At 36.7% G+C, this 17,273-nt stretch overlaps 1 protein-coding gene across 4 annotated transcripts in view; it reads right to left on the bottom strand.

Moving 5' to 3' along the window:
* The window catches only part of mnat1 (MNAT1 component of CDK activating kinase), a 38,628-nt gene that overhangs the window by 3,868 nt on the left and 17,487 nt on the right, over positions 1–17,273 (bottom strand). For all 4 annotated transcript variants that reach the window (XM_048205304.1, XM_048205300.1, XM_048205302.1 and 1 more), the window contains exons 7-8: positions 16,832–16,963; positions 8,130–8,251 (exon numbers count right to left, since the gene is read on the bottom strand). In XM_048205304.1, coding sequence (XP_048061261.1) covers positions 8,130–8,251; positions 16,832–16,963 — 254 coding nt within the window. The remainder of the gene's footprint in view (positions 1–8,129; positions 8,252–16,831; positions 16,964–17,273) is intronic.

Raw genomic sequence — 17,273 nt, 5'->3', positions numbered from 1 at the left:
AAACTCTGACATGAACTGAACAGTGTTTTTAGTTAAACCACACAGCTGTATCAGTGCTGACACACTGTGGTGATGATGGTGTGTGTGTTCTCTGTCAGCGGGATCTGTGTTTCATGCCAGCCTTTAATACCTAATAGAAATGTGCGTGTGTAGTTTGAGAAAGTCTTTCCGAGCACAGGATTCAGCACAGAAATGTTGCCCTCAGAAAAAAATAGAGGAAACTCTCAAGCAGCTGCTGTACAATCTGTCATTTTAACAGGGTCAGTGTCACACACGCATTCCTCAAACAGATCTGGTTGCCCGCACTGCTATGTCAGACACACATATACCAAACTACAACTCATCCACAACACAAATATCCTCATCAGAGTTCAGAGAGCAAACTCATCTATGCAGGAGCCAAGAGGCGACCTGCGATCCTCCAGGGCATAATGCGTCATTAAAACCTACTGGTCCAAAGGTACATTGCTGTTTACAGAGGCAGCAGCGTGTGTCCGAAATGCATGAAGACACAAATCATGTTGAAAAGAGAGTCGGCAACAACCAAGTCTGAATGAGGCAAACGAAAACGGGAGATCGTGTGTGTGAGCATTCCTTGTACAAAGGAAAAGCCACACCAATGCGAAATGCAAAATTCACTCAAATCTGTGGATTGAGAGAGAGAGAGAGAAGGTGAACAAGTTTAGTTTGTCCATCCATTATCCATAATCTACCCTCAGGGTATGGTTTTAAAGCTTAACTCTCTCTTGCTACCTCAGAAACAGGAGCCATTTTGCAAGCCAAATTTACTCTTGAAGCCAAGGCCAGAATCTTTGTTTTAGGCTTGTTTGCATATGCAAATTTCAAATCAGGCCCCTCAAAATGCAGTTTCCAAAAAAAAACGTACAGGCCGAGAGAGATGGAGTGATGGATGCGAGATGTGTCTGCAGTCATTAACCCCTCTAACCATACAATCTTACAGTAGGAATTCATTCACACTCGAAATGGCATTTTAAAGTATTTTATAAAACGATCTGGACAATCCAGCCATGATAAAATACACTACATAACCGTTATGATCTGAAACACCTTTTTTAGCAGTGTAAAGCATACTAAAAATGAACTAGATCTTCTATCAAAACGATGACACTCACTGAATTAGCCTACCTAAAAAATGATACAAAAAAAATAACGTATTGCTTATTGTAAATGTGTGCTTAATATTTTTATTAAGTATTAACTGTTTTATTAGGTTTTAACTGTTTGTCTTTTATAGGGGCTAAACGGATCGTTGTTCATCCGTGATCCATACGGACCAGGCCCCATGGTTCAGCACGCATGTGATTCGCGGATTAATTTCAAGTTTGACTGCCGTATACTGAAAGTTTATATTTTGCACGTTTTGTCTTACTAGTTTACACATTCAATAGATTTTAAACCATTCCGGCGCTATAAGAGGCAACAAAGAATTTACTCGCTCTGTTATGTGTGCGCACAGCCGCACACACCCGAGGCGCATTTCAGATAGCGCACAAACTCCGAATTGATTCCTCTTTCGCATCTACTTGCACTTCCATCGACACAAAATTAGGTCAAAATACCAGTATCGGCAAGTATTCTCGTAAACACAGTCGGTTATGTCTCAAGAGAAAGAGAACAACAGAAGGCTGTGTATCATTTTGGATCTTAAAGTGACAGCAGCCTATAAATACTTTTATAGCTGTTGTCTGTATGTTATTAAGGTTAATCAAACTACAAAACACAACTTTAAAGGTCCCATTTTTCGTGGTTTTTTGAAGCTTTGATTGTGTTTATAGTGTGCAATATAACATGTGTTCATGTTTCGCGTGTAAAAAAACAGTATTTTTCACATAATTTACTTATCTGTATACCGCTGTTTCCACTGTCATAAAAACGGGCTGATGACTTCCTTGTTCTATGAAGTCCCTCCTTCAGAAATACGTAACGAGTTCTGATTGTGCCAGCGGTTCCTGTGTTGTGATTCGACAGCAGCTTAGCGCTCCTTGCCCGGAAAGGTCACGCCTTTTACCATAACGTGGAGATGCACGCGCTCAGTGTTATTGTAAACATGTCTTTAATTTTACCCTATCAATTTGAGCCGGAATCAGACCCGGTGATTGGACTGCGGGATGAAAATAACAGCGTTTCGACGACATGGCGACAAACACACTCTACAAACGCAACTCTTGTGTATTCCTGTGGGCGGAGGTTAGTCAAAAAACTGTTTTAGTGACGTCATTAAAGAAGGAAGTCGAGGGATGTAGTCCAAACTGGCCGTTCGATGTAGGCGACTTCTGTTAAATAAAATATCTCGCTTGGCATTGAACTTTGAGCTTTAAAATTTTACAGATTTTATTTATACTCTAACAACAACATTACACACTAACTAAAGTTTGAAACATGGGATCACGAAGAACGGGACCTTTAAAGGATTAGTCCACTTTCAAATAAAAATTTCCTGATAATTTACTCACCCCCATGTTATATAAGATGTCCATGTCCTTCAGTCGAAAAGAAATTAAGGTTTTTGATGAAAACATTCCAGGATTATTCTCCTTATAGTAGACTTCAATTGGCCCCAAACGCTAAAGGTCAAAATGACAGTTTCAGTGCAGCTTCAAAGGGCTTTATATGATACCAGACGAGGAATAAGGGTCTTATCTAATGAAACGATCTGCCATTTTCTAAAAAAAATAAAAATGTATTTGCTTTATAAACACAAATGATCACCTTGCAAGTGCTTCCTCCAAAACCGCACTTTCGTACTCTTCAAAAAGCTTACACTGTATGTCCTACGCCTTCCTTATTCTACTTACGGAACGAACGCAGTGCCAGTTCCGTTTTTTCCGTAATTTGATTCCGGAAGCACTTGCAAGGTGATCATTTGTGTTTATAAAGGAAATACATTTGTATTTTTTTTTAGAAAATGGCAGATCGTTTCTCTAGATAAGACCCTTATTCCTCGTCTGGTATCATATAAAGAACATATATAAAGGACATCTTGGATGACATGGGGGTGAGTAAATTATCAGGAATTTTTAAATTGAAAGTGGACTAATCCTTTAGCAAAGATTAATCCATATTCAATTTATACAGTGAACATAGTGTTATTTTACATTTAATTATTACATTTCTGTACCTAAAATGAATACTACAGTTAGGCTTTACTTTATTTTAACTTTGTTAGGCTATATTGTATTTATCTGTTTGTAATTTGTGTATTTGTTCTTATTTTTTACTGACTGTTCACTTGCCTTTAATAATGAACTTTATTAGTTAGGCTAGTAGTTTTTGCTGTGGTATCGGAGTACTTAAAGTGTGCTTTAAAGGTGCCATAGAACGTCTTTTTAAAAGATGTAATATAAGTCTAAGGTGTTCGCTGAATGTGTCTGTGAAGTTTCAGCTAAAAATACCCCATAGATATTTTTTTAATAAATTTAACTGCCTATTTTGGGGCATCATTAAATATGCGCCAATTCAGGCTGCGGCCCCTTTAAATTCTCCTGCTCCCCGCCCACGGAGCAGCGCTACACACTGTTGGAGAGATTTATAAAGAATGAAGTTGTGTTTATGAATTATACAGACTGCAAGTGTTTAAAAATGAAAATAACGACAGTCTTGTCTCCGTGAATACAGTAAGAAACGATGGTAACTTTAACCACATTTAACAGTACATTAGCAACATGCTAACGAAACATTTAGAAAGACAATTTACAAATATCACTAAAAATATCATGATATCAATGATCATGTCAGTTATTATTGCTCCATCTGCCATTTTTCGCTATTGTCCTTGCTTGCTTACCTAGTCTGATGATTCAGCTGTGCACAGATCCAGACGTTTTGCCCTTGTCTAATGCCTTGAACATGAGTTGGCATATGCAAATATTGGGGGCGTACATATTAATGATCCTGACTGTTACGTAACAGTCTGTGTTATGTTGAGATTCGCCTGTTCTTCGGAGGTCTTTTAAACAAATGAGATTTATATAAGAAGGAGGAAACAATGGAGTTTGAGACTCACTGTATGTCTTTTCCATGTACTGAACTCTTGTTATTCAACTATGCCAAGGTAAATTCAATTTTTAATTCTAGGGCACCTTTAAATAATAAAAGCAAAGTTACCCTCACCCCCAAACTTTTTTTTCTTGCCGATCCGAAAAATGATCCAATCCGTGGCTCAAAAACCATAATATGATCCAAACCGTGAGTTTTGTGATCCGTTGAACCACTTAGACATGGCTCTATTCATAATATATCTTGTATTTTATTACTGAATTAAACAACAATCAACCAGATTTATGTTGTAAAACACAATAAAGCTACTGACCCTGTCCACACATGCTCCCTCTTCTGATCTGCTGATGGATTACTTCCTGTCTGGCACATGATGACTTCCTGTATGACAAAGTGTGTTTCTATAGAAAATGTCGTCTAAACATTGGCATGGTGATGAAAGCATGTTTTTCATCGCCTTAAGGAAATTGTACTGAAAAATTCCTAAACTTTTTCAAATAAATTCTGCATTAAACTTGAAAATAATGCAAAATAGAAGCATATTTACTAGTGGTTTCAAATTTTTTGGACCCCAATGCATAAGCACAACAAAATAAATAAGAGAGAGAAGCCAAAAAAACTGTCAAAAAAAGTTGTCAAACAGCTATAAATTCAGTTTTGCCAACACGTGAATACTTTACATTTTAAAATACATTAAAATAGAAAAAATAATTACTTTTATGCTCACTAAGGTTGCATTTATTTCATCAAAAGAGCAAAAACATTAAAAAAAAAAAAATCTTACTGATCCCAAACCTTTATATTGTAATGTAACTTGGATTATTTCAAAACTTTAACAAAACCTAATTAATATAAACACAAACTCGGATACAAGCGGTGTCCTGTCCAATAACTAATGTCTCTTAAACTAAATACCTTGCCCAAAACTCTGCAGACATGCCTCCAAACTCACCAGGGACATCACTCAACACTGACTGAAAATGTGTGTGTATTCTGAGAGTGTTGGAATGGAAGATTACTGATCCATCAAGGGGGACTTGTACAGCCAAACTTTGAAATATATTTATATGCAACATTGTAAGAGAAGAGGGACATATTAAGGCATTGTTATCTCCCAAAAAGTGAGGGGACAAACTACTCCTTTGTTCATACGACACACACATACACAAAGGCGACTGACTGCGCTTGAAAACTGTGTGTGTGTGGAGAAAAGGAAACTTCAACCCAATCACCTCCTTTCAAGACCCACACACAGCTGTCTTTAATAAAATGCCCCACCCAATCTGTATTTATACAGGTACAGAACAGGGACGGACACATAGGACGGGGTTCGCCCCGGGGGGGAAGGAGGAAGTGAATACATACATGACCCTCCAAAAACACAAACCAGTCCAACATAAATCTCAACTAACTCACTGTCAAAACACACTAAGACAAATAGCAAAAAACAATCTGTCTCTCTGTCAACCTCACACACACATACACACACAAACACTTAGAGTCTCGTCCGCTCTCGACTTCAAAAGACTGAAGCTGGTCAAATTCTTTGATGCAAAAACAGAGGAAAGAAAAAGATTTCAGAACGGCAGAGAAAAAGAAACAAAGAGAGAGTGATCCACCCTATCGTCTCTTTTCATAACCCTCACTCTTTTTCTTCTCCTGTCTTCTGCTTTTCAGCTCAAACCACATCATAAGATCCTCTGCTGAAGATTCCGGTGTGTATCTATGTGTGTGTGAGTTCAATACAAGTTGAGCTCTATCAACAGCATCTGTGACAGAAACACACTTACAACGAAAGGCAATCATTGCATTTTTGCCCTATAGACTTCAACTGCAAGTGTATAACTTAGGACTGCACAGTAATTTTTTCCTCAAAAAAAAAAAAAAAAAAAAAAAAATAGAATAAACATTCTTAAAGGGATCGTTTACCCAAAAAAACGAACATTCCGTCATCTGAATTTTCAACAGAATCCCTTTAATACAATGCTCTTAAAAAAAAGGTCTATAAAGAACGCTAGGGTTCTGGACTTAATTTTAAAGAATGCTTTATGCCAAAAAGGTTCTATATAAAATGTCTTAAATTACTGCATAATAATTTCATGTTTAACAGGGTTTTTTTTTCCTAGTGATAAAGTATGTTTACGAGTTGTTGAATTCATAAAATTTAATTCAACTTAAAAATGTATTAAAACAAAATTAATTAATTAAAACTAAATCCATAAAATGATCCCATGGGAACCCCTAAGAGGTTAAATGAAGCATCTTCACAGAACCCTTTAAGGTTCTATATAGTACCTCTTCTTCTAAGAGTGTACTCATTAGTAGACTAATAAAAGCTTATTTATCAGATTTTTCACAGCTTTGTTGCGATGATTAAGAAATAATTATAGGGGTAGGATATAGTACATATGAAATGAAAATCAATGCTAATCACAAATATAGCTTCAAAGACTGTGTCGGTTTGAAAAGAGAGAGAGTGTGTCTTACAGAGAAAGTCAAACTTAAGTGAAGTGTAAAACTGCAAGCATTGCAAAAATGTCAGCAGACTTCCTGTTTATCCTGGGAGCAGTGCACCATGGGAGATGTGGTTTATTTGTTTGAATAAGAGGTCATTTATCTTTGTCAAACACACACATTCTCACTGACAGAAAGGGGAGAGAGAAGGTATAAAAAAGAAAACAATAACCCTAGGCATGAATTTAAAAAATAAAATAATTTTATTTAATTAAATGTAGTCTGTTCCTCAATGCCCATTAATATAATATAATATAATATAATATAATATAATATAATATAATATAATATAATGGTAACACTTTACAATAAGGTTTCATTAGTTAACATTAGTTAACATGGACTAACAATGAAAAATACTTCTAGAGCATTTATTAATCTAAGTTCATGTTAATTTCAATATTTACTAACACATTATTAAAACCAAAAGTTGCATCTACCACAGCTAACATGAACTAACAATGAATAGTTGCATTTTTATTGAATAATATGTATTTTTAACAGAGATTAATACATACGGTAACAAATTTATTGCTCATTGTTAGTTAAAGGGGGGGTATCACACACAGTTTCTCATGTTAATCTTAAATACCTATAGAGTAGTATTGCATCTTTCATATCGCTGAAAAGTCTTTAGTTTTATCATATTTATAAAAGATACATACGCTGTACCGAGTCTTTCCGAAAACAGCCGAGTGCCTGGAGGCGTGCCGTGTGAGCGGAGCTAAAGAATTACGAGCACGAGCAGCTTTTGTGTAGAGATCGACTGCAAGCTATCAATGGTCAGCTAAACAAATGTATTTAAACACACGCAATACACCATTGTGTTATCCATGGATAACTTTTGAATCCCTATAATGAATATAGCGCATAGTGAATGATGAATAATGAATTTATAAATTCACTACGTTCGTATTGTTTACATTATATGTAATAAAAACGCGATTGCAATTATCAGTTTCTATGGTTATTTTAATCACAAATATCGAGGAGTACATCAATGTAATGCGTGAGAACAAAACTCTCAGCTCCACTTAACGCTGGGTTCTTTGGGAAGCAAGGTTATCTTTGCCTCATAACCAAAAACACACTTCTTTGGTGACATTGTTGATTTTGTGAAGTCCTGTGACCTGTGCAGCGCTGACGACGACTTCCGTAAACCCAAACGCGCGTTGATGGACATGCTCTTGCTCTCTCTCTGGTCGACGTGTGCGCGCGCTCTTCCAGGAGAAGTGCCCGTACAAGGAATTCCACCCCCGTTTACGTCACTCAGGCCCATACTCGAAAAAAAACCCCCCGAAATTTGTGAGGATTTGGAAGAGTATTTTGGCACAGAAATACTCCGTCATACGTCCAACTCGTGTTTTGAAACTTTGGCCATGCTTAGCATGATAATCCAACTCTTTAACAGTGTAAATAAGTCAGAATGCATGAAATAGCATTATACCCCCCCTTTAATGGATTAACTAATGTTAACTAATGGATTGTAAATTGTTAAGTGTTACTAAAATAAAATAAAATAATAAAATTAAATAAAAAAAAAAATAAAAAATAAAAAAAAAACAATTTCACAGTAGTAAAATGCAAGTGATTCTTACCCTTGTCGGCCCAACTGATCCAGTTCTGGAACGGGTGGCCCGTATGTGTCAATGTACAGAGGCTGATAGACGTACAATGCCTCCTCCACACGAGACACAGATGCCAAAGACACGGTCTGACCCTAAAGGAAAGAGACAGACAAGAAAGACACATTTTTGCACATCACATCTATAAAAACACTACTAAACAAAATTTTAGACAGATGCCCTCTCTCCAAAACCCCACCCTCCCAAACACGTGCATTGATTGACAGGCAGGGATCTCTTCTGATTGGCTAAAAAGGCATGGGCCACTCCCCTGACACTTGTTTACAGGGCCATCACAGAGACAAGTGTGATTTCTCAGGACAACCACTGAGGAAGTAGGTACATTTTATGCATAGTATATTAAAAAAATGCTTAGAGCACCTTAAAATGTTACATTCAAAATCTATTACTATTATTTCACATTACATTTTAATTTACCACCATTTGTGGTGAGTATTTAACACACACTCATTGTTTAAATGGAACATTTCATGTAAATGACCTCATTTAATCAAAACTAACAGACATTCTGTCTGAGATGAAGTCACACACATAAATGCATTAGCGCCAACAAACACACACATCCCTCTATGGATCCAGATCCAAGCAGGGGATCTAAAGATGTATGACAACATCACTCACTGCCAACACACACACACACACACACACACACACACACACACACACACAAGGGGGAGACTGAACTTGCTGGAGACAGACAGAAACCACAGCATGGAGGGAGTGTGAGTGTGAGTGTGTGTGTGTGTGTGGAGGGAATTTCCATGGGAGAGCTAGTCTTTACTTTGGCCTGAAAGTACTGCATGCATTTAAACAGCAACAAAACAGCAAAGTAAAATAATGGAAGACATAACAAGGAGAGAAAAAGAGAGTGAGATACAAGTAAACAGAGGCTAAAAACTAACTAGTAGTTTATAATGAACTCAAAATAACAAACATAAATCCTCTTGTCTACCCAGGCTGATCAGTTCCAAACTCACATCTCACACAATCTAGAGACTTCCATGTCAACACATACAAACCATCCCACCATAGATTACACTGTCAACAGCCTGATGCCAGTGGAAAACTCTTCAGAACTCTGGCACATACACACACACACTTCACAGTAAACCACTACCGCATCTTAACCAACTCAAAAATCTTCGAACATCTGCGCTCAACATTAATTTTAGGTGTTATATATATATATATATATATATATATATAAAGAAATGCTGCTGATGCTGTGCATGTTGAGTGACTATAGATACATATTCACTCCCCAGGGTCTCTAAAACAGAGCTGCTGGCTCGATCCATCTTCATTACTGCGCGGGGGTGGAGAGGGAAGGAAATCCCTGAGCTGAAACACCCCTCCAGTTGTCTGTGCATTCAGAGTTTCACTCCGAGCAGTTAGACACTGTTTAACGGGTCCTTGTGTTCAAATCAATCATATATCTGCAGCATTTCAACATTCAGTGCTGTCCAACGCTTTAACCTCGCCCCTGCCTGGGCAGTGAATCAGTCCGTATGTTTGACATTAACACATAGTAAACATCATTTTACGAGGTGGACTTGAATTTTACATTTTTAAAATAAACCATCGCCCCTGGTTCTGCATTTTAGACTTCTGTCTTGGGAGGCACAGAACATTTTGACTGGCACAGGAAAGGCACCACGATGCAATGGCTCATTTGATTGTTCATTCTGCGGGTGTGATAATTTTCCTTACCAAACCAACAAATACCGGTTATTATTTCTGAGGTGTGTTTGTCTTGCTTCTTGCCAACATTTAGCTACCAACCAGAATGTGTGGACTGGATTTGGGAAATTTTGTTAGAAACTGTTCCTTCTCAAAGTTGATTTTGGGAAGAAAACCAAAAGAAGGCACTGTTTCCAAAATAGATACAAAATCTTAAAAGGAACTATATACAATTCTGTAGGTTTTTGTTTAAAAAAAAAATTAAAAAAAAAAAATCACTTTTTATTCAATCATCTTGCACAAAAAGAGTTTTTGTTACTGCACCTTTAAGACTTTATGTAAATTACTATTATGATTGGCTATTCTCTTTGTATCAAGCAATCACCATAAAGTTTGGTCTACCTTGGAGATTATTCGGCCAAGAACTGCCCACTTAAAATGATTTTAATGTAACATTTGGGCTGAATAATTAAGAAATACATAACTATATATATAATAGGCTAGGTGAAATACACAGAAATTATCTTTAATTCTTTCTCCTGATGATTCTGCAGTTCAGGAGTGATTAGTGAAAGTCCACAGGGATCTTTTCATACATACAAAAGACTCAAGTGTGTAATATACATGTGCTGATTTTGTTCTGACTGCTGGGGGACTAAATGGCTCAAAACTGCCTTCTCTTTCTGCGTGGAAGACCAATCTACCCTAATCAAGATCTAATGTTTGCTATTGTAAATCAAAGTATCAGTCCTCATCGGAGATTTCAATAAGCATTATAATACGATGTGGACTGCATATAATGCTTAGAGTTCAGTGTATTTCCCCTGTACGTTTCTATTAATAACTGCACTTATTTTTGTGCAAGTGAGATGAGTAAAGAGCATCTGTTCAATAAATCATTATCTGTATGGTGTCTATAAGCAGCACATACAATATATTTGCTATGAGTAAAATATACACACAACTCTTATTTTTACTTAGCTATTTTGAAAACTGTTTTCTCACTACAGTTAAACAAAAATGTAAATTAATCACAACTATTTATTAAGATTAACTTTTTACAGCCCTTGTTTTTATCTAAAAAGATAATTGATGCAAAGACAACAGGGTGTAAATGTAAAATATGTGGTGACTATTGAAGCAAGTTGATGTAGGCAAGTAAAAATATGGGCAGAATTGCGAAAATAGTATTTATGGAGATAAACTGTAGCCTGTGTCTCAGAGGGCAAACGTTTGAATGTTTACAGAATATTTTATGCAAACAATTCTCTAATCATGGTTATTCCTGTAGTTGTAAGCTTTCATTTGAGTAGTCTGTTCTCAGAGAAGCACAAAACATATTTTTCTGATCCAGGTCGGCTACAGGTTTCCAGTGTATAGGTATAATCATTTTAAGATATTATTTTTATACCTGTTTCAGTTAAAATGTTGCACAACAATTGCATGTATGTAATACAAATATTTGCGAGAAATAAAATATTTCTTGATGGTGTGGATGTGAGGCTAACTAATGGGGCTGTCTTACCTTGTTTTTACACAAGGTAAAGCTTTGCTATATTTTATTTTTAAATTTAGTTAAATTTACATATATGTACATTTACAGTAGGCATAACTGGTCTGGGATTAAAGGTCCCGTTCTTCGTGATCCCATGTTTCAAACTTTAGTTAGTGCGTAATGTTGTTGTTAGAGTATAAATAAAATCTGTAAAATTTTAAAGCTCAAAGTTCAATGCCAAGCGAGATATTTTATTTAACAGAAGTCGCCTACATCGAACGGCCAGTTTGGACTACATCCCTCTACTTCCTTCTTTAATGACGTCACTAAAACAGTTTTTTGACTAACCTCCGCCCACAGGAATGCACAAGAGTTGCGTTTGTAGAGTGTGTTTGTCGCCATGTCGTCGAAACGCTGTTATTTTCATCCCGCAGTCCAATCACCGGGTCTGATTCCGGCTCAAATTAATAGGGTAAAATTAAAGACATGTTTACAATAACACTGAGCGCATGCATCTCCACGTTATGGTAAGAGGCGTGACCTTTCCGGGCAAGATGCGCTAAACTGCTGTCGAATCACAACACAGGAACCGCTGGCACAATCAGAACTCGTTACGTATTTCTGAAGGAGGGACTTCATAGAACAAGGAAGTCATCAGCCCGTTTTTATGACAGTGGAAACAGCGGTATACAGATAAGTAAATTATGTGAAAAATACTGTGTTTTTTTACACGCGAAACGTGAACACATGTTATATTGCACACTATAAACACAATCAAAGCTTCAAAAAAACACGAAAAACGGGACCTTTAAGACATTGTATATGTATATACACCATGAGTCCAAGTCAATTTTCTCTTCATGGACAGTAAAGTGTATTGCATTCACTTAGGGTTGTCAAAAGTACTGACTTCGGTACCAAGTCGGTACTGAAATTTTAAAAATGTGACGATACCAGCGTTTTCCCCTAGCATTTTGAATTTAATTGGCCATTGTGTTCACACGCTCAACAGATATGTCTGTGACTGGCTACAATGATCAATGCTTCAAAAACATTTTGTAAATAGGCATATTTGACGCAGACGTCTATCAGTGGATCCCTAATATATCCTCTGATAGACGCCTACTTTCAAAAGTTCCTGTGTGAATCTGTGTCAAAGATGTCTATTTACAACATGTTTTTGAAGCGTTGATCATTGTAGCCAATTACAGACATATCTGTTGAGCGTGTGAACACAATGACCAATCAGAGGTGTTTAAGAATCCGCTCAACAACGCTCAAAATGCTAGGGGGAAATGCTGGCATAATCACATTTTTAAAATTTCAACACTGACTTGGTACCGAAGTTGGTACTTTTGACAACCCTACATTCACCTGACACAAACATGAGTGTGTTTTAAATGCCATTGGCTCATGTAATAGTAATATCGGGCTTAGTAGTATTTTAAGTGAGAAAGAAATTTATCCTTAATAATTTACGTTTACATTTTATGTATTCGACAACAGAAAAGCAACAGGGCTAGAAATCATCATACACAATATTTTTTCATGCACATTTCATGCATTTTTTAAATTATTTTTTCATGCATTTAGCATTTTATACATTTTGTCTCTCAATATCCAAGATGTTGATTTTGCTTTAACAACTTCAAATATTTAATGATCAAAATCATTATGAAATTATGTAATAATTTCAGTTTACATCTTACATTACAGTTAGATCATTTTAATATATTAATAATTAAAATAGTTTTAAGTCATCTTGCATACCCCTTTGAATGTAGTGGTTCAGAAACATTGCTTTAAAGACATGTGTATTGCAATACATAATTTTTGCTAATAACTATTGCTTAAACCGCAAACAAAAATTGTCCATAAAAACTTTTACAGTTTTCACAAAACCTCATAAAAAACATGTGTTCTGAGCAAATTTCTGAAAAAGGTTTTTTTTTTTTTTTTTTTTTTTTTGGTTAAATCCAGAGGAATGCAAGAGAACGGCGAAAGGTTTCTGTTTCACATGAGGGATCAGGCGGGAGAGAGCATCGGGACTCTGACTATGCAAGTCTTCAGGACGCACCAAGGTCAACAAATATAAACTGTCTATCAGCACCTCTGCTGACCTTCACACACACACACACACATACACATTCACCTCAGATCAGCACATTTTAAAATGATCACACACTCACACTGCTCTGCATGGGACACAAGAGAAAAATGTCACAAAAGCACACATATTAGCACAAACACAACAAAATATACACATAATCACATGATCTTAAATATCTTGTCCTATTCACAGCAAAACAATCACCAGTCACTGAATTCACACTGAGAAAGTGTCCTGAATTTACTGTGTAACACTAGTGAACACACATACAGGTTCAGTGGGGATAAAGTGAGCTTTGTGGACCCTCCAGCTGGCATTAACTGAGCTCAAGTAACAAGTGTGAGAGCCAATGCCCTCTCTATGCCCTGTAACACACACTATTTTGATCTCAAAGCCTCTACTGGCTCTCTCCACATGTATGTGGAGTATGAATCTGCCTGCAAAAAGTCAGACAAACGCACATATTGCTTAACTGCACAGCTCTGAAACATCTGTGTGTTAAATATAACCGTATAAGCGTGCCTCCTGCCTTGTAGCGAAAAGCCATCTATAGCTGACAAATACTTTTTTGCCGGTACTATCCTCCCTGTACCAAGATCCATGCCAACATACACACCACTCATCTCTTCATGCCAACCACAAGACACATTTGTGGAAACATATGCACTTGGATACACAAACACACACACAATTGTGCATGCTGTTTCTGTTTTTACTTTCAAACGGCAGTTTTTAAGATGTATTGCTCCCCCCTGATCCAAGTTTGCATACACATTCATGACATGTTGGTTCAGGTCTATGTCCTTTGCAGTGACCGCTGAAGGGATTTTTTAAAAGAACAAACCTGTTTTACCTGCTTTACAACACAGACGCACCACAAAATGATATAAACACACACACTCCCACGTCATACTCAAACACTGCCTAATACAAACATGCTGGTGTGTCTGTGTGGATGCAAAAGCTAGAGCACATGTATAATGTGATGAATATTACACAGGTAACAGTGCATGTGATGCTACATAAGATGTTTATAAACAAATGAATAGCATTTAAGATGTAAATTTAGCACAATTAATTGTAAAAAAAAATAATAATAATAATAAAATCAACATTCACTGCCCAGCCCAAAAAAAAGTTGCTGTTTGGATTTAAAGGATTAGTTCACCCAAAAATTAAAATTATTCCATGATTTTCTCACCCCTTTAAGCAAACCTAGGTGTATACGACTATGCTAGTACATCATGTCTTTGTGTACTACGTCGCGGAAGTTAATGCTTTTTGGACGTATGTCAAACGTGTATGGCTGTCCCACCAGAAGCTCATTATTTTACTTCATAAAGTTTTAAATAAGGATATTTGTTTTAAACAAACACATCGATTTGCTTCAGAAGGCCTTTATTAACCTCCTGAAGTTTGAATTTTGGGCTGCCATTCACAACCATTATAAACCTCAGAGGACTAAGGATATTTTTAAATACATCTCTGATTGTGTTTGTCTGAGAGAAGATATACACTTAGTCATAGTCATATACACTTAGGATGGCTTGAGGGTGTCAGTAAATCATTGAATAATTTTCAATTTTGGGTGAACTAACCCTTTAAAAAGGCAAATGCTTGAGAGTCTATGATTGGATCATTATTGCAGTGATTATTATGTTTCTAGCATGTTATATGTTTGCCAAAAGTTCTTCTAACTCTAATTGATGAAGTGTGTAGCTTGACCAAAGATCTTGACCAAAAAATTATGGAAATAACATCACAACATTTATTTCTATCAAGAGTTGCATCAATTTTTGGTCAAGATCTTGTATTGACAATGCAAGAGGTGAGCACTCTGAAGTCTCCTCCAGTACATCCCAAAGACTTTCAAAGAATTCAAGGTCTGGACTCAGAGGTGCCAATTCATGTGTAAAAAATATTTCTTCATGCTCCCTGACAACCATTCTTTCACAATTTGAGCCTGATGAATCTTGGCTATGTCATCCTGGAATATGGCCATTATGTCTTCCAACATTGTTGTTTTTAAGAAATGAAAAGCTACACACTCCAATTAGGGTTAAAAGAAAACATATGCCAAACATATAACATGCTAGAAACACAATAATCACTGCAATAATGTTCCAATCATAGACTCTTAAGCATTCGCCTATTTAAAGGTGCCATCGAATTGAAAATTGAATTTACCTCAGCATAGTTGAATAACAAGAGTTCAGTACATGTAAATGACATACAGTGAGTCTCAAACTCCATTGTTTCCTCCTTATATAAATCTCATTTGTTTAAAAGACCTCCGAAGAACAGGCGAATCTTAACATAACAACAACTGTAACGTAACAGTCGGGGCATACGCCCCCAATATTTGCATAATGCCAGCCCACGATCGAGGCATTACACAAGGGCAGGACATCTGGATCTGTGCACAGCTGAATCATCAGACTAGGTAAGCAAGCAAGGACAACAGTGAAAAATAGCAGATGGTGCGATAATAACTGACATGATCCATGATATCATGATATTTTTAGTGATATTTGTAAATTGTCTCTCTAAATGTTTCATTAGCATGTTGCTAATGTACTGTTAAATGTGGTTAAAGTTACCATCATTTATTACTGTATTCACGGAGACAAGAGAGTCGGCGCTATTTTCATTTTTAAACACTTGTAGTCTGTATAATGCATAAACACAACTTCATTCTTTATAAACCTCTCCAACAGTGTAGCATTAGCCGTTAGCCACGGAGCACAGCCTCAAACTCATTCAGAATCAAATGTAAACATCCAAATAAATACTATACTCACATAATCCGATGTATGCATGCAGCATGCATGACAAACACTTTGTAAAGATCCATTTTGAGGGTTATATTAGCTGTGTGAACTTTGTTTATGCAGTGATAGAGTCGAGAGCTCGGGAGGGGGCGGAGAGCGTGCGATTTAAAGGGGCCGCTGCATGAATCGGCATTTCTAATTATGCCTCAAAATAAGCAGTTAAAAAAATTAATTAAAAAAAATCTATGGGGTATTTTGAGCTGAAACTTCACAGCCACATTCAGGGGACACCTTAGACTTACATTACATCTTGTAAAAAAACGTTCGATGGCACCTTTAAATTCAAATGGCAACTTTTCTTCTGGCGGGGCAGTGTGGGTGTATACATGTATAAATTAAAATAAATAAAAAAAATTTAAATACAAAAAAAATTACAAAATGAACATTTAATTATGACTAATCATAAGCCTTCACTTGGTGGCTTTTCTTCAGCAAATCCTAGGATTCATTTGATTAATTATTAATTAATCTGATTAAAAATGTAATCCACTGACAGTCCTACAGATTATGTGTGCATGCATGTGTGTTGTTTCCTCACCATCATTATTCCAGTTGAGAAGATGTTTGTTGGTTTGACGTTTTGCTTCTGTTTTTCTATCTGGGTCTCCAGTTGGGCGGCTCGATCTTTATGTTGGGCCAAGAGCACAGCCGCAGGTAACTTGGAACTCTCCTGCAAATGCAAAAAGTGCTTTTCTTTTAAATTTTATTTTGACACTTTAATTGATAGTAGAGAGGGAACAGTGATGGGTAGGAGGGGAAAATTGGGAAATAACACAAGTTGGGCTCAAACTTGAACTGCATAAGCACCACAGCTCTACGCATTTTTTCGGCGAGAGGGCGGGACAACCCGTCACTCACGTGAGATCACAGCAATAGCAAACCACAGTGAACCAATCAAATCCCGATGGGCAAAATCAAACAGCTCAATTTTTTCTTGTTCAAGAAGCCGTTTACTCAGATATATCACAATAGGAAAGAAA

This window comes from Megalobrama amblycephala, linkage group LG10 (assembly GCF_018812025.1).
Source record: "Megalobrama amblycephala isolate DHTTF-2021 linkage group LG10, ASM1881202v1, whole genome shotgun sequence".
Classification (NCBI taxonomy): Eukaryota; Metazoa; Chordata; class Actinopteri; order Cypriniformes; family Xenocyprididae; genus Megalobrama; species Megalobrama amblycephala.
The sequence above is the reverse complement of the archived record's forward strand: the minus strand, read 5'-3'. Positions and strand labels throughout refer to the sequence as shown.